This window comes from Stegodyphus dumicola, chromosome 9, assembly GCF_044657685.1.
Source record: "Stegodyphus dumicola isolate Sdum_Otavi_A_Nest chromosome 9, ASM4465768v1".
In the NCBI taxonomy this organism is placed as follows: Eukaryota; Metazoa; Arthropoda; class Arachnida; order Araneae; family Eresidae; genus Stegodyphus; species Stegodyphus dumicola.
The window spans coordinates 165,046,987-165,066,346 of record NC_140776.1 but is presented as its reverse complement, the minus strand read 5'-3'; the positions used below and the strand labels follow the sequence as shown (position 1 = coordinate 165,066,346).

General features: G+C 34.6%; 2 protein-coding genes across 4 annotated transcripts in view; one reads left to right on the top strand and one right to left on the bottom strand.

The window, feature by feature from the left end:
* The window catches only part of LOC118180641 (sodium- and chloride-dependent glycine transporter 1-like), a 233,809-nt gene that overhangs the window by 54,086 nt on the left and 160,363 nt on the right, over positions 1-19,360 (top strand). The gene's annotated exons all lie outside the window — the stretch shown is intronic.
* The window catches only part of LOC146995536 (ubiquitin-conjugating enzyme E2-17 kDa-like), a 153,051-nt gene continuing 139,877 nt past the window's right edge, over positions 6,187-19,360 (bottom strand). For 2 of the 3 annotated variants that reach the window (XM_085824297.1, XM_085824298.1), the window contains exons 2-3: positions 8,038-8,372; positions 6,187-6,676 (exon numbers count right to left, since the gene is read on the bottom strand). In XM_085824297.1, the coding sequence (XP_085680423.1) occupies positions 6,410-6,676; positions 8,038-8,346 (576 nt within the window). In that variant the 5' untranslated portion in view covers positions 8,347-8,372 and the 3' untranslated portion in view covers positions 6,187-6,409. Of the gene's footprint in view, positions 6,677-8,037; positions 8,393-19,360 lie in introns of all 3 variants that reach the window. The other variant, XM_085824299.1, reaches the window with a different exon arrangement.

Sequence of the window (19,360 nt, the reverse complement as noted above, 5' to 3'; positions counted from 1 at the left end):
CCCGATCAACAATTTAAAGGTGTAAGTGGTAGTTGTTTTCAGCATACAGAAACGTTGCTGTTGTTTCAGCAAAGATTTTATTTTCACTTTAACAAGCACTTAGTAGGTAATGTGCAGATTATCTAAGTAATTTGCAGATTACCTAGGTAATTTTAGAAAGAAAGAATTTTTGGCACTTTAACGGATCCCCCTAGTTAATCTACAGATTAGCTGGATAATCTGCAGAATAATTCATTTCCGTACTTTAACTGTAACACATATATACGTACGAACGGAGGTACGTACAGATGTCACGGGAAAAATACTTTCTGAATCCATTTTACAATCCGTCTTGGTAAAAAGAGTTTTTTATTCTGTCCGTACGTAGAGATTTCACGCAAAAAATTCGTCCAATTAGATTTGAGAGCGGTCAAAATGAATATTTCCGTTGAAATAAGATGCCCGAAATTTTTCCCCATTACAATACATTCCTTTACTTGATACAAGCAAGTAAAAATGTAAACTGAATTTATAACAACAAAATTTATCAATTTTTATCTTCAATTTTGGTCTGGAATGTGGTTCCAAAGTGCTAGAACCTTTTGAATAAAATTTTTGGACTGTGCAAGTTTACTGCCATTCATCAAAAAGGACAAAGGAACTCTACAGCTGAAAGAAATATGATTTTTTCTAAATTTGATTGCACAGGATTATTTTCTAAATTCGAATTTATTGTGTGGAACAGAAAGAATATTAATAACTGAGAAAAAATAAATTTTTAATGAGTTAAAATAAGTTCTTACTCTTAGGCATTTTGATTTTCCTTAATCTTCCCCATTATGGTGTTTCTATTTATTTAAAATTTAACAAACAATAAATATACTAGTAGTTGTTCGGTGTAGACTTTATGTCATAAACGAACAACTTTACGCCGACTGCGGGTAAAATCGTTCCTTTATGATGTAAAGTCAACAGCAAGATAATTACCATGCAAGTTCCTTCTTCTCCAGGCAGAAAGTCCTCTATATCTCCAATGCATCGACCCCAAAATCTACATTCATTTTGAATGACTAGAAATATTTTTCATTGGAAAATGAAATGTCATTCTTGTCTGACCAAACGTCATTAAAGAAAAAGACAAAAACTACACTGGGCGGAATAATTACATGGCCTGGTCTCCCAATCGAATAAAGTTGCTTAGAGGCAAGGAGAATTTGAATTCAAATTGCACCGGCAGCTGAAATTATTTGGCGTGAGCTCACGAAAGGATAATTTGTTACCATGTTTTATAAGGTAAAGATAACATTTCCCTTCTTAACAGCTAAATAATATTTAAATTAAAAAAATAATTATAAGTTCTCCACCGTTACGAAAAATTTTTTCTGCTTGCTGAAAATCATTTGAAAACCAAAAGCTTTTTAATATACGTTTTATAATATTAATATCTTTAATACCCGCCATCCATGTTCGTAAACTCGCTTTAAAGATACGGTTGAAGATTTGAATTTTTGCTTTTTTCTAAGGTTCTTTTCCTATGACATCATATAATTCTGTTTAATCTCTGCTATTACATAAGCCTCCAGACTATGAAAATGCCAAGGTTAGACAGAGAAATAAAACTTTTGCATTCAAGGTCATCTAGAAAACGGTTTCTGCAGCTATTGTTTCCCCGCACTGGTTGATCGGAAATGGAAAACACAAATGAAGAAATGCTAGTGTTAGAACTAGTATTGACTAGTATTAATTCTGATTAGCATTAGCACTAGTATTGAGTAGTATTAGCACTAGTATTGAATAGCATTAGATCTGACTAGTATTAGCACTAGCATTGACTAGTATTAGCAGTAGTATTAACTAGTATTAGCACATAATAGTACTAGCACTAATATTGACAAGTGTTAGCTTTGATTAGTGTTAGTACTAGTATTGACTAGTATTAGCTTTGATAAGCATTGGCACTAATATTGACTAGTATTAGCACTAGTATTAACTAGAATTAGCTCTGACTAGTATTAGCACAAACTAGTATTAGCATTTGTACTCATTAGTATTAGCTATGACTAATATTAGTACTAGTATTGACTAGTATTAACACTAATATTGACTAGTACTCGTTCTGACTAGTATTAAACTAGCATTGACTAGTATTAGCAGTAGTATTGACTACTATTAGCACATAATAGTACTAGCAATTATATTGACAAGTGTTAGCTTTGATTAGTGTTAGCACTAGTATTGACTAGTATTAGCTTTGATAAGCATTGGCACTAGTATTGACTAGTATTAGCACTAGTATTAACTAGCATTAGCTCTGACAAGTATTAGCATAACCTAGTATTAGCATTTGTATTGATTAATATTAGCTATGAATAATATTAGTACTAGTGTTGACTAGTATTAACACTAATATTGACTAGTACTCGTTCTGACTAGTATTAGACTAGCATTGACTAGTATTTACACTAGTATTGACTAGCCTCAGCTCCGACCAATAGAAGCACTAGTATTAAGTAGATTACTGTTAGCACTAGTATTGACTAGTATCAGTTTTGACTAGTATTAGCACTAGCATTGCCTACTAATAGTTCTGACTAGTATTAGCACTAGTATTAAGTTATATTAGCATTAAAACAGTATTTGAAAGGGCTTCAAATAAACGAAGGCGGGTTTCTGGATTGAAATAAAACCGTCTAGTGTGTGTGTGGGATTATGGCAAAGCCTCGAGGGCTATCTGCGTAAGGGAAGGAAGGCTTTCGTGAAGAACTTTCTAAGGGAAACTGGCTCGTATACACGTTACACATGGGGAAAACCACGAAAACGCCCATGCAGCCAGCCCGTTCGTGGGATTCGAACTTCGGACCGAACTACCAGTGTTCAGCGACTTTACCGCTCAGCCGCTAGTGGGCCCTAAAACCGTCTAGTCAGTTCTTGCTATTGATATCAATGGGTAAATTTAAGGCATGTTTAGCTAAGAAATCAGCTCTTTCATATGAATAGAATCCGTGATGAGCTTGTGCATAAGGCAAAACGGATATCAATTCCCCTATTTCTAAGCAAACTGACAGGTTAGGTTAGGTTATTCAATTACGGCAAAGCCTCGAGGGCTATCTGCCTAAGGGGAGGGATGCCTTTCGTGGAGGACTTTCTAAGGGAAACTGGCTCGTATACACGTTACACATGGGGAAAACCACGAAAACACCCATGCAGCCAGCCCGTTCGCGGGATTCGAACCTCGGACCGAACTACCAGTGTTCAGCGACTTTACCGCTCGGCCGCTGGTGGGCTAAGCAAACTGACAATTAATAGGGTTTCGATTACAAATTTGTCGCTGTTGTTACTGTTCAAAATGTAAAAAGAAGAAAGAGAATCGGAACAAATAAGGTACCTTGAGAATGCTGTCCCATTATCGTTGATGACAAGATAAATACACAGAAATTTTTCTTGAAAAGTTGTGCATTCTTTTTTCTTGAAAGTATTTTTCTCAATCTTAGGTGGAAAACGGCGCGAAATCCGACACATGCAGTGCTATCTTACAAACCAAGATATCTTCCTTAATTTTAATTTAAAATGCCTTTTTTAAGCATATAACCCCGTTTTATGCATTCAAAATTTATAGCATGGCATGTTCATTGCTATCAGACTGATTCTGTTACTTAATAAAATTCTCAGTTTACAGTAGGTGTTTCTGAGATTCATTGTGGTGAAATTATTATTCTGCTTATTATGTCACAAGTTTGCCAAAAACATATCCTGATAGTTCGTTAACTACACAGAAATATTTCCACGACTATATGTTCATACAGATAATCGTCGTTAGTCGTTATTGTAGAGGTGTCCTTTAGCAAAAATCGTTCGAGAGGGTAAAACCACAAGCAAGAATCTCCTGCAGAAAATCTTTGCTAAAGGTAAAATAAGGTTATCCAGTTTCATAATAATTCAGCAGAAAGGTTACTGTAATGAGACTCGCCAATGATTACTAACCCGGTAACAAGGGCATTGAAACTTAACATTCAACGCATCCATTCCGTTGCCACAAGCGACTCGGTGTATTCATGTTGATTTCGGTTCGCTTTCGTAAAAAATTACAGTGATTAAATGAGCATTAAAGCTATATTAGATTAGATTATTTGATGACAACAAACATTATTAAAACTATCTGCCTAAACGAAAGGATACCTTCGTGGAGGATTACATGACATAAAAATAGTTTCCAGAAATTTTGCTGAACAAACTATTGCTCGTTTAATACTCGATGATTCTTTGTTGGAATTTGTATAGAGTGTTAATTTTCTTGGTATCATTCTTGACCAAAAATTAACATGGAAAATGCCCACTGAATTCCTTTTTGCCAAATGTGAAAAAAAAATAGTAATGGTTTTCATCGAATTTACAAAAAAGACTTTCGGAGTTAGCTACGATGTCAAGACACTTATGTATAAGCAGTGCATTGTACCTTTCATATCGTACGGTTTGTCGGGCTTGGGGAGATGTCGTGTTTGGAACATCAAAATAAACAACAATATTGGGATTTCATTTTTGCTCTTTTTGAAAACCATTCTGAGGTTTGTTATTTTAAACACCGTATACGGAAAGAATGCACAACTTTTCAAGAAAAATTTCTGTGTATTTATCTTGTCATCAACGATAATGGGACAGCATTCTCAAGGTACCTTATTTGTTCCGATTCTCTTTCTTCTTTTTACATTTTGAACAGTAACAACAGCGACAAATTTGTAATCGAAACCCTATTAATTGTCAGTTTGCTTAGAAATAGGGGAATTGATATCCGTTTTGCCTTATGCACAAGCTCATCACGGATTCTATGGATATGAAAGAGCTGATTTCTTAGCTAAACATGCCTTAAATTTACCCATTGATATCAATTTTAGTATTCCATAGAGCTGTTGGAAATCTTTTCATTATAAGAAGCTTTTAGCTAAGTGGAATGAGGAATGTATTTCATCTCGTAATGCTGAGGGCACGAAAAAGTTCTTTCCTTATATTTACCAGAGACTACATTCCGAGTATTTCCTCTCTATTAATTTTAAAGTTTCTCAGTTTTTATCTGGTCACGGTAAATTTGCAAGTTACCTCTTTCTTCTCAATCTAAGGTCAAATAATTTATGTGAATGTTCAAAAAAACGTACCTCAACATCTGGAACATTTGAAGGTTTCATATCCTACCTTCGATGGCCTCAGATTATGCTTGCAGAACGATTCGAAAATGTTCGGCGTGACTTAGCCAGTGAACTTATCTGTTTTCGTGAAGTCCATACTGCTGTTCTCTGTTTCTGTTCGTTTTATGTATGCATATAATATCTAATGTTTTAGTTAACTTACTTTCGTAAGCCCGGTGTTGTAGTACATTTGTGGTGCACGAGAAAATTACATGTGGGAAAAAAAAAAAAAAAAAAAAAACACTGGGTTTTAAACGATTAGAAATGTATTATCTAGTTTCTAGTAGGAAGAATATCGTTTCCTCTTGCATCATGCAGACAACAATACATGCATGTTTCCTTCGTCTAGGGAAGTACTGCGTTCAAGGTTCACTTTTGGAGAGAAAGAAACAAGTAAATTATTAGTAATGGTTTTGGCAACATTCTGTTGGCAAGTCCTGGACAGTCTCTGTCACTTACCTAAATATTATTGCATATTCCTTCGAAGCAAATATAATATTTCTATATCTTTTTATGTTAATGGCAATTCCTTTGAAATGTTGTACTGTTCTTCTTCCGGTGCAACATTGCCAGAATCTTTCAATAATGGTTTGCAAGATACGAGGAATACTTCAGGTATTGCTGCGGTTGACAAATTTCCCTCACATTATCTAACCGAGCACACGTAGTACGTAGGAGAATAATAATAATAAAAAAAAATCTGCAGCATATGAGCAATGCAGTTGAAGGGATTAAAACTTAGATAATTACCAGACACTTCAAAATTCTTTGGAATCCTTATGCCTTCCACACCTGATCAGAAAGGAGGCACTTGGAGGATCAACACCAAACTAGGCAGGTCGTTATAATATTTTGATTTTGAGATGTTAGTTGAAAATTTTTTCATGATTCTGCTCATTATTTGTTAACGCTGACTAGCATTACCTCTATGAAAGATTTACCACTCTTGGAATGCGCTGGCAACAAATGTCGTGTCTCTGGTTTATGGCGTGTTTGTTTTCTCACGCATGACTTAAATAAGCCATATTAGTGGCATATTTTACAATTTTTTATTATAATCACATGTTAAAATATAAAACTGATCTCATAGGTCGTTAACATCTTGCTTATAACTCAGTAAAAACGAAGAATATTTTTTCTTCATGATACGCTTCTTGTGTTTAATCTTGAATATCAGTTCAAAAACATATATATCTAAATAAAAAGTAAATTTATTGTCTCAACCAGCCTCAAACTTCCTTGATGCAGATGAATTAGTCTGATGCAGATGAATGCGGGAAGGCGTATTTTCTGGTGTATTCTCTGACTAAGCTGTCATGCTTTTTTCTATCGAGAATATATAAGGTAGCAATGTTTCCCACCAGGGGATCTGCGGGATTACAGTCCGAAAGCAAAGAACAGATGGATAACAGAATGGAAGATACAGTCAGGGCTGGTGACCAGTTCTTCTGGAGGATGTCTAAGCATACATTACCTCTAGCATTTATGTTACAATGGTAAATCTTTGTTTCGAAAGTCACCTGCGAAAAGAAGACAAAAAATTATTAAACAATACTATATCATTAATTACGATATTGTTTCGCTAAAATCACGTCAGTTACATATATTTTATCTTAAAAATGTGTGAAGTTTTCCAGAAAGATTACGATATTCTTAAAAACCAAAGCAAAAATCTATCTATTATGTACAATGTGGCTACATGAGGCTAGAAACATTTCTTAATAATTAAAATAATGCTGAAAATTCTAATGAAGGTTACCAGTTGGATATATTTTAATCTGAAAACATTTAAGGTTATATCAATAGATATTATTAAAATAAAATAAAACTAAATGGGCCCATGAACGGCCGTTGGTTATCAGTGGCTTACCATTCACCAATGCGAAAAGTACAATAAGTTCAAATATGTTATTAAATTAAAATTAAACCCCAGTACACTGGTGTCCATCAAGACAGCTGTCCATCAGTCACCCAAATTTGACGGTTCGTAGGAGATGGTGCAGTAAGTTTAGAAAAATTGTTAAAAGTAAATTCAGCTAAAGAACTTCCATTGATTATCAAGGCCATTGGTCGCAAATGGCACGTGGGTTGATGGTATGGGATTGTGTAATGTATGTCACGCCTTACCTTGGTGGAGATTAGAGTCACCATTCCATAGAGACATGTAAAGATGAATATGAGATGCCTGGTTTTACATGTATAACTTTAATTAGATTAGAATACGTTATTAGCTTAGTACATACAACAAACAAACATCACATGTAAGTCATTCAGCACAATCAAAGAAGAATCATAGATGAAATTCCACAGTGGTACCAACTATGCTAGTTCGAAAGGTCAGTCAGTATCACCCGATATGAGCAAGGTCACTTCGATGCTTCATCGATGGTTGCCAGAAGGACTGCTTCGTCCAGTCACCAGTTCACGTGAAGGGCGAACTAAAAGTTGGTGAATGATGATTCTCTACCACCAGGATTTGGAGATTGGGGCCCCTAAAACTCCAGTCGCCTTTTAAAAGGGGGAGTATATAATGTATTTCTCTCGCTTTTTTAACATGCCTTCGTGGTGTAGTGGTCAGCACACTCGGCGCATACTCGAGATGTCCATGGTTAGAGTCCTGGCGAGGGCATTGCCATTTTCCATCTCTTCTGCTTCGAAATAACCTAATGTCCCTATAAAGCTAAGTTTTTATTTTGCCCATAAGATATTTTAGTATCAAGAATAATTTTTGAGGGGATAGTGCATTCCTCTCTTTCCTTTCTTCTACTCCTTACTGGAAAGCTGTAGCACGAATAATGATTGAAGTATATCTTAAGCAAATATTACTAATAATGCTCGTTTTCGCACTTAATACTAAAATCTATGTTATTTGGTTTCTTACCTTCGGAGGTTTATAGGGATATTCTTTTGGAAAGCGGATGTTCAGTGTGAACACTCCCCCCTCGTAGAGTGAACCGGGAGGGCCGATGATTGTAGCAACCCATTCGAACAGATCGTTATTCTTGATTCCTGCACTGCAAAGCGGTGGAGGATTCAGAGTTATATCCATCAACTCCTGCTGCAAGCGCTTGGAACAGCTAAGAAAAGAGCTGGAATTCACGGAGGTATCTTGCTTCGAATCCCCCATTCCTCCTTCTGCGATGCCTCCTACTTCCTCGTCAGATGGCATGTGATAAGTTCTTCTACTCATGGTTAGCTTGAGATGACTCTTAATTTCTAAAATTTAAAGAAAGGAACTGAAAAGAAAATTATCTGTATGTTTATAATACAAACAACAACAAAGCTTGGATAAAAGCTTGAAGAAATCTTGCACCAACAAAAGTCGTCTGGATAATCATCCATAGCGAAACTTAGCGAAGATGCTTCAAGCTTTCTGCAATCATATCGTGATTTTCAGCAGATATGATTTTCACTTAGAAGGGAAACATGTCTAATAGCGATTATGAGTTCAAATAGTTACTGGGGCCAACATTCAGGTATATATTCATTCGAAAACGATCTACTTCTACGGGGAATGTCATTTTCCACAATGGTAACGTTCCAATTTTCAAGGATTAAAAGTATTGTTACGTTTTTCTCTGACAACAGTTGTTACGTTATTTTCTTCCTTCACGTTCGTACGGGGTTTGTGTGGATTTGGAGTGAATAACGACGACACTTGATGAAGTATCGAAACACACTTTATTGGCCGGTATTAATCAGGACAGCTCCAAAATCTCGTTTACAGTCGTCGAACTGTTATAAACACGCTGACACGATCAGTGACACAGCTTTCAGATTATCAAGCCATCACGGTGGAGACAGCTTCACTGCAAAGCACCAGAGTACAGCTCCCGACTTTGCTTTGTCGTTCTCGGAACTCCACGTACTCTCGAGACTTTCTATGCTATAACTCGCGATGCACTCGACGACCCACTCGGCACTCGCCGGGCCGGCTGTCAACTCAATCGTCTCCGCACGGACTAACAAGATGAGACACACTATCTATGAGGCACACTCTCTATCAGCTCGCTAGGCGAGACACTCACTGACTGCGGACCAGCAGGGTTTATATAGCTTTCGGCTTCTGTTCGAGAACATTCTTGGGTAAACCTGTAGGAATTCGTTACAGAAGGTTCTCAATCCGACCCTGGTATATAGGCAATTTTGTCGCCAAATAGACGATTTCTCGCCAAATGTGGCAACCCTGCCATTCTTCCCCATTTTTTGCAACCCTAAAACTGCTTTGCGGGAAAGCCATTTTACCGTGCCTGTACATTTCGTAACAGTATAATCATGTTTTGAAGAACGTAAGAGTGAAAATAACATACCTTTCCAATATATTGAACAGTTGCAAATTTTTAAAATATTGTTCACCTACTGTGATCTGTATTGATACACGGAGTAGTAATTCTATTTCAGTAGAAATCGAAAATGCTCAACTTCTTCATTAACCGCCCTTCAAGAATTTATACGATCATTTCCATTAATGTTTACTTTTAAGATGTTATATGCAAAAAAAAAAAAAAAAAAAAAAAAAAAAAAAAAAAAAAATAGTTTTTGAAGTTCCGATACACACTAGGTACACATAAACACAAAACTTATTATTTAACCTAAAAGAATTTTTAAGGCATCAGTTAATTGACACTGATCCATAATTAGACAATCTAAAATCAAATCGCATGAATTCCTAGAGTCGATATATTGATATCGGCACTTGTAAAAAAGAGCACTTATTTTTTTTTTTAACCCAAAAAAGAGTCATTAGTCTCGAATGGGATATTAATCCTGAAACGACATTTTGCGTTGAGTCACTAAAAACGTCGTATCACTTTTCCAACTGTTGCCACCAAATTTTATTGTTTTGCGTTATATTTGAAGAAATTAAATAATGAAGAATCTGCTTTGCATGTATGCTTTCTCGCATTGTGAAAAAACAACTGTAGATAGAGTGATCCAATTTAGAATAAAGTAGTCCTTCAACCAAACATAGGCACCTGGAAACCCGAATTTTGAATTTCGAATTTGTTTTATTATCTAGTTCATAGTTTGTAAAATTTTAACGAATTTTTTATTAAAAAACTCAACGATTCCAAAGCGAAAAGTGGCAACACTGCACGGAATGAAGCATTTTTATCTTCAGCGCGCGAGAGTGCCTATCGGAAATTTTTAAGATATGCTGTTTTTAAATATTTTGTGATTTTGTCTTTGAATCGAATTTTATGTTGCGTAAGGGCCAAGAACATGATATTTAATAAATAAAGTAAACACACAAGACGTTAATAATAAAAACAAAAAATGTTTTGTAAGGCCATCTTAATATCTTAATAAAAAAATCTGATGTGTACACCACATTACTTCCTTGTACGGAATATTAAATTATACGCATTTTTTCTTGCATTTTATTTAAACTTATTAGATTGAATTAAACCTACTTCGCCGACAGCGCATAAACCACAATAGAATAAATGCATTCTTTAAAATTCACTTTGTTTACCATAGCGACACTCTGGCGATAGGTTTACTTAACAGTATTATATTTCATTCATATTATAACTCAGAACGCACAAAATGTATATCATTTAAAGAATTATCTAATCGTTGCTACATGTTCTATTCAAATACTATAATAAAGCTAGAACTATGTATAAAAGAAATTAAGCAAACAAAACAAAACAGAAACAGTTTTTCACAGACGATTGAATATTTCTCATTTAATTAATTCAGTTCTCACTTCGCGAGAAGGCAAAAATACATAAAAACTCAAAATATCTATATTAAAAATTACGAAGTAAATCTCAAACGTTTATTTCCTCGAAAAAATTCCAGAAAGAATTAAGCATGATTTAATTGGCAATAATAAATGAATGCTTTATCTTTGTTGTTGCGAAGAGTGGATGTATATATAAATATATTTATATACGTTTGGTGCTTCCGATTGCAACCAAAATACGAGGTGCACATCTATATGTTATAGCAGTCCTATATACAAAATTTCAACGTTCTGAGGCTACTCGTTTTTGAGTTATCCGAGATACGTACGTACATACGTTTGTACAGACGCCACGAAAAATTCTCTTCAGAATTAATTTTAAAGCAGTTTTATAATTTTTTTGAAGGAAAAGAGTATTTTATTCTGTCCTTGCGTACAGATATGACGCAAAAACATCGTTAAATTGCATTCGATAGCGGTCAACATGGATATTTTCGTTGAAATATGCTGCCTGAAACTTTTCGCGATTACAATATTTCCTTTTTACTTCGTACAAGGAAGTAAAAACTGCAACTTAGTAGACGTAACGCTGTATGGGGAAGTATAAACGTAAACTGTTGTACTGCTTTTAAATTTTTTGTAATTTTCCTGTTGATTTGTATAAGTGCAAAGAAAATGATGCTTAATAGCAAAGCTAAAAATACAAAAAAGGTGGCAAGTAGGAGGGAAGGTTACAACAGACTGGTAGACTAGTAGGCTGCGAGATCCGCGAGAAGCTTATAAAAATTAACAAACCTTCTGAGCGACCCTTAAATCTGAAACTTTTTCAGATTTTTTATTATTTTTTTAATGATGGTCAATCCGAGCTCGGTATGAATGATTTCATAATTACAGAAAGCTTATGTCTTGCATAATGACATTTTAACACAGTGACAGAAGTAAAGTATAAATCCCACTATAGTTTATTTTCCTTTCAGCCCAGTAAAGGTTTTTTTTTTTTTTTTTTTTTTTTTTTTTTAGTCCAAAGGGATTTGAATCCCGAAGGACTATTACTTTCGTTTTGGCATTTTGCGTCGGACGGATAAATGTCGGTTCACTTTTCAAACTGTTGCCATAAAATGTTAGAGTCCTGCATTATATTTGAAGAAATAAATTAAATAATGAAAATCTGCGTAAATGTATGTATATTTCTCAAATTGTCATAAAATAACGGTACATAGAGTCATCGAATTTTGAATAACGTAATCCTCCAACGAATATGAGCATGTGGAAGACCAAATTTGAAATTTGAAATTTGTTTTATGATCGATTTCCTATTTTTTAAAACTTTGACGAACTTTTGATTAACAAACTCAAGGATTTCAAAGCGAGCAATGGTAACGTTGTGCAGAAAAAACATTTTTATCTCCAGCGCGCGCGTCTCTGTATCGGAAATTCTAAAGATATGCTCGTTTTAAAACTGTTTTGCGATATTGCTGTTGCACTGGATCTTATGGTTTAAGTGCGAGGAACATGATATTTAATAAAAAAAGGTAACACACAAAATGTTAAAAAACGCCCCTTTGGACGTAATTTAAAATCTGAAACATTTCAGATTTTTTTTTTATTATTATTTTTTTAATGATGGTAAATCCGAGCTCGGTATGAATGATTTCATAATTACAGATAGCTTATGTCTTGCATGATGACATTTTAACACAGTGACAGAAGTAAAGTATAAATCCCATTATAGTTTATTTTCCTTTCAGCCCAGTAAAGGTTTTTTTTTTTTTTTTTTTTTTTTTTTTTTTTTTGAAAATTTTCTTCCGCCGCATAGTAAATCTCTGGAAGATTCCGATGTTGCATCTGGAGTTGTACCGGCATTAAATCAGTACTCCTATAGCATAGTTCCCAAGGGGCAGCCAATTAAGAAAGTCAATTACATTCCCATTGTAAAGAAATGCAAAAGAGAAAACCACTCTGTAACTGGTGATAGGAAACTGTTTCCGCGTTGCACTTTTCAAAAAGAGTTCACTTCGTGCCAAACCGGTTGGAAAACCGCCGGAAAGTTGAGAACAGCGGCCCGCACAGCCTTTCCCCGTTACGAAAATACTTAAAACTTTTCTGTTAACTTGTAGAATTATAATTTCTCATTTAGAAACACACCAAATGCAGCAGGTAGAATTCGGGGGAAAAAAGAAGAGGGGGGGAGAAAAAAAAGAACATTTTGATGCAGCACATAAACGCTTTCTTTTATACCAGACATTCCAACTCGAACAATTTTTTATAAATTAACACGTTTCACCTTGATTCAAATATACGTAGACACATGCTATATAGAATACCTTTTCTTAAAAAAAGTATAGCAACAAATTTTATATTTTAAAATATTAATTATGGATATCGCAGCTCGATTTTCGGAATCTAAAACCCTTGCCAGAATTTTTTTTTTCCTTCAAAGATATGTGATATCAGTTTTTTATTTTATTTTATTCAAGAGAGAAAAATTCAAGAAAATTCCAGAGAGGTTAAAAACATGTTTAGAACACTTTTCGGATCGTTTAACGAATGATTAAAATGCAGGTGGTTATTATATGTTCGATCTGATGAAGTTTTTCAGGACTGTAAGACGGCCCATTAGGGCTGAGCGGTAAAGTCGCTGAACACTGGTAGTTCGGTCTGTGGTAAAAGTAAATTTAAGTAAAGTTTAAACAAACCTTCAAACACGAAGTAAAGGAAGTATTGTAGTTCTGACGTTCGATTCTAGGCGAACGGACTCGCTGCATGGGCGTTTTACGAGCCAATTTTCCTTAGACGAACCAATTTGTATAAGAACCAATTTCCCTCAGAAAGTCCCATTCGAAGGCATCTCTTCCCTTAGGAAGACAAATGCCGAGTGCTTTGCCAAAATCAAATAAACCAAACCAAACCTGACTGCAAGCCTGCATCGTGCTTTCCGTGCTTTGTGTAAAAATTCCAATTTTTGTTTAACTATTTTCTAGAATCCATCTATTCTACCTGATTTGAGAAGAATATTTTATATCAATTCACTCCTTCTCTTACGATTTGGATCTACATTATCCTTTTCTTTTCGTTAGCTAAGATGTAAATACACTCATGTCCATAAATTAAGGATAATTCGGAGTCACGCGGAAATCGAACTCTAAAATAAATATATCACCTGTAAAATCACTACACACATCTTCAAGAATCATATGCAAATTTCAGGAAGTAACCAGATGACACCGATGGTACGTCACAATGACGAGAGTGTAAGAGTGATATATAAGGAATACAGGCAAAGAAGTAAAATTGTTCGCATGCGCTTTATAAGCATTTCAGTGCAATAGCCGAATAGATATGACACAAAGGACGCATTTGGATGATTTTTTTACGTGGTAGAATTATCGGCGGTCTGGAATGTGGGCGTACCCAACTGGAAGTATCAGACGAACTTGGAATTGCGCAGAGTGTCATCTCCAGGCTTTGGCAACGATTCCAAGATGATGGTAATGTGAGTAGACGTTACAGCACAGGTCGCCCCAGAGTTACAACGCCGAATGAGGACCGGTATTTGGCAGTTACTGCCAAAAGAAACAGGCGGAGCACAGCCTCAGACCTGTCTCGTCAGCTCTCTTCAGCCAGTGGTACGACAATATCAAGGCAGACCGTGTACAGACGCTTAGGGCATATTGGTCTATATCCTCGTAGATCTGTCAGATGCGTTCCACTTAATGCAACTCACTGTCGCCTGCGGTTAGCCTGGAGTACAGAGCATGCGTTGTGGACACCGCAACAGTGGGCTTGTGTGATGTTTTCCGACGAGTCCAGGTTTAGCTTGCAGTCTCATTCTCGCCGGACTTTCATATGGAGAACTCCAGGTACCCGTTACCACCAAGCAAACATCATTGAACGACACCGTTACGGTGGTGCAGGAGTGCTCGTTTGGGGTGGAATTATTCTGGGTTTCAGAACTGACCTGCATGTTCAAATTGGAACCATGACAAGCCAAATTTATGATTCTGGAACAACATGTGCGTTTGTTTCGGGGCGCCATGGGCGCACAATTTGTGTTTATGGATGACAACGCCAGTCCTCACCGTGCAAACATCGTAAGCGAACGTCTTCAATCGGAGGATATCACCCGTATGGACTGGACAGCATTCTCACCGGACTTGAATCCAGTAGAGCACGTGTGGGACATGCTTGACCGACGAGTTGCAGCCCGTCAACCTCCTCCTACATGTCTACCGGAACTTCGGAGAGCATTGCGTTTTGAGTGGTGTAATATCTCTCAAGATCAGATCGATAATTTGATACTCAGCATGCCTAGGCGTTATACGGATTGTATTGCATCGTCTGAGAGACATACAATGTATTAACAATCAAACCGACCATGTAATATTGGTTTTTTGTAAATAGGTTTTTTTTTGTAATTTTCTCCAGGGAGAAAAAATCGCAAATGATTTTAATAATATCAAATATATAGCATCTTTTTTTGCCCTTTACCTTTTGTTTATTAAATAAGCTTTACAAATAAGTCAAATTTGTTTTGCTTCTAACTCTTCCTTTGCCTGATTTTGCATTATACTTAATTTATGGACATGAGTGTAAATTAAGGGTATTTAAAGGGGAATTCTTGAAAGTTTTATATGTAGAGCTTTTGGCAACGATCCTCCCAACTGTATTTTCTTTTGCTGTGTTTTCCTACGTTAATTATACTGCATTTGCCATTTGCTAACCGAAGTTAAATCGCGTGCTTAGAATTTGAGGCAACGCTTAGTCAAGAATTTTGTATTGTAGTCTTCTGCTACGAATCTCTGTAAATTCAACTTTCCGTTTTTTGATACCCGCAAGCGAAGAAGTTTTAATTTGTATACATTGCGTAATTGTTAACTTCAAGCTTTTAATAAAAAGGCTGTTTGAAACCTCCCTTAGAATTCGTTGTAGTTTCACAGACGAAGTGATAATTCATTTGTCAGTCTTAGCAGCGTTTCAGAGTTTTAATTTACAGAGTAGAAGCCCACAGATTGACCCTAAAAAAGCTTCTTTTCTGTAGATCAAACACCCTACAATCCATATGTGAAACATCAGGAACTTTGTAGAAATGCATTAGAAAAGTATACATGCAATATCGGAAGCAGTTCTAATTTTTTCAAAAAATGCAACAGTAACGTTCGAAGTGTGGCTAATGACTTTATCTTGTCCTGTTTTATTCTTTGAAAATTCTTGGGATTGGGGGGGGGGGAAGCACAACAATCGGTATTGCGAAACATCATGATACTTTGTAAGAATGTATTTGAAAGGTATACATGCAGTACAGGATGCAGTTTTGATTTTTTTCAAAGAATGCAGCAGTAGCTTTCGAAGTGTGGCTAATGACTTTATCTTGGTTCTGTTTTATTCTTTGAAAGTCTTTAGGATGGAATAATAATAATAATAATAATAATAATAATAAAACAAAGACACTGCAGTCAATATGCAGAACATCACGGAATTTTGTAAGAATATATTTGAAAGCTGTATATGCAGTATAAGATGCAGTTTTGATTTTTCAAAGAATGCAGCAGTACGCGTTTCGAAATATGACTCGTGACTTTATCTTGATCCCTTTTTATTCTTTTAAAGTCCTTGAGATTTGGAAAAAAAAGCCAAAGACACTACAATCCGTATGCTAAACCTCAGAGAACTTTGTAAGAATGCATTTGAGAGGCATGTACACAGTACCGGAATCAGTTCTGATTACTTCCTTGTACGAAGTAACGAATATGTGTATAAAACGTCCTCCACGAAGGCATCCCTTCCCTTAGGCAGATAGCCAAGTGGCTTTGCTGTAATCTCAATTAACCAAACCAAACTACCCACGCTTTTACTTGCAAAATTCGTACTGTTATTGTTAATTAGGTTTCCAAGGGATCGGGTGAAATTTAATAAAAACTGATGTTTTAGCCACTGTGGAATATCATTCAAGAAGTGAACACTTTTAATTTTGCTGTGTTTTTGCCTAAATTTAATCGAAAAAGAACATATTGAATTTCTATTGTAAATGAACATTGAAAAGTGATATGTAAATTCGTTTACGATAACTTCCGTAAATTTTACAAATATAAACTTTCTGTCTTTAACTTAATGAAGCATAATGAATAATTGGTGCTACTTTGGTAGACGGTTGCACGGATTTTGGCGATTTTTTGGCGATTTTCTTTTGGCGAGTAATACAACTTATGGTAAACCCATTGCTGGATAAATTATTTATGGTAACTGATACTTTGTTGTCATTTTATTTAAAAAATAGTGCGTTTTATTGTGCATAAATTCCGTGTTTAAAATATTATTTATGGCTTTTAAATATTAAAAATCAATTTAATTTTGCATTTTTATTTGAAATAAAAATTTTATTGTTTATCATATTTTATGAAATTTTATGTTGTGGATGATGTAATCAATGACGTCCCCTTACTTTAAAAGTAATTTGTTTTAATATGTATAAATTTAATCTAATGTTTTAAACATTATTTATGGCTCTTAAATATTAAAATACAATTTAATTTTGCATTTTTTTAAAAATGATTTTATTATGTATGAATTTTTAAATAATTTTAATTCTAGCCGTGATGTAATAAGCTCTCTGATTGGTTATAGAATATTTGTGCATTAACGAGCTGTAATCAGCTCCCTCATTGGTTACTGACAATTTGTGCATTTCCGCGCCGTTTTAAAATTTAATTTATATCTTCGAATTCCTTCAAAGATGTCTTCAAAGATGTTATCTAAATTATGATTTTGATTTTTTATTGTGGGACTTATCAATAAACAACAGGTTAAACACTAAAAAAATGTAAGTACATATTATTCTTTTATTTTAAAATTGTATACTTCAATTTTTGTTAAAAAAATTAATACACTATTTTCAAAAATTGCTGAGATAATTATTGTCATATATGTTTTAATGTTAATTATATTTTATATAACGTATTTTAAAGTATTTGAATTTAATAATATTCTAATTCTTTTAAATGTTGGTATGATGGTTTTTAATTCGATATTCAATTTCAGTAATATTTTAATCTAATTAAACGTTGGCCCAATGTTTTTATAGCGGTGTTTTTATTATCTTCTTTGCTATATGAAAGTAATAATAACCTTAATTTAGTATTTTATACTCATAGTAAATGTATTTATTTATACTTGCCTGCCATCTTAAAAAACGACATTTTCAACAAAAAATTAATCCATTACTTTTAACGATATTTATTTATTTATTTTTTAAGTTTCGAATACTTTACTATGCGTAAAAACAGCGTTTTTCAAGATGGCTGACGTTTGTAAAAATCGCGCCAACAATTCGGCCAACGTAAATCGCCAAAAATCCGTGCAACCGTCTACCAAAGTAGCACCGAATAATTAAATAAATGATATTTCTGCTTTATGAAAACTACATAAAAAGTTACGGTACTTTTCCGTTTCGCCGGCGCAAATATCGCCAAGCAGACTTTATTGGCGACAACATACAGTATACACATAAAAAATATTTAAAAAATGTTAGTTCTAAGAATTCTTTTTTTGAAGGCATAAACATTTTAATATCGCTTAAAATTTTATAAGAAGCCAATAAATAAAGACAATAAATTTGTAACAAGACATTAATTTAAGAATTTACTATGCTTTCATGGTTCAACATCGTGATTCGCCGGTTTATATCACGTGACCCCAAGCGATCTAATCTCACGTAAACTACTCTACAAAAATCTAATGCTCTCAATAATTATCTACATTAATTTCACGTTAAATCTTAATTTGGAACACAATTTTAAATGCAAGAAATATTTCAATTCGTACGAATAGCTTACTCAGAAATTATGTAAAACTGCAGTGCTTTACTTAGCTAATGCATTCTCGTTAGAATTGATGAATTTAACCCTTGACTTTACCTTTTCTATATTTTCGGCTTCGGGTTAAGCGCTGTGATTGCATCCTGATTGACTTAATAAAAATGGCCTTAGACATAAAACTGAACTATCTGATAAAAATTCTATGTAATTTTATGCCAGTATTGAAAGAAACAATCAATCTGATAAGAAAAAGCTGCGACTTGTTTTGAAAATGAGGCTTAAAAGGTTACCAGCGAGAATATTCAGTTTGGCATCGGCTGTACCATTATTGGCGACTTTATCGCTTGCGCCGGCAAAACGGAAAAGTACCAAAGTTACATTTAACATCCATAGGGCCCTTATATTCAGAGCGTTGAAACTGTTTTTTTAAAACACTTTTGCCTTATTTGAGAAACTTTATTAGGAGAATTACACGTGTAAGATAAAAAGTTAAGGAAATAAAATATGCAGCTCGCATTTTTTTTTTTTTTTTTTTTTTTTTTTTTGGTATAGTTTTACTTTTCAGATTAATAGCAACATTTGAAAACGTTGATCACTCAGTTGTTACAACCTAAATGTTTAAAATAACTTATACGAAAGAAAGTTTCTTTGTGTTTTCAGTCTGTAAATTCAACTAATTACATAGCTTAAACGGTGTAAAA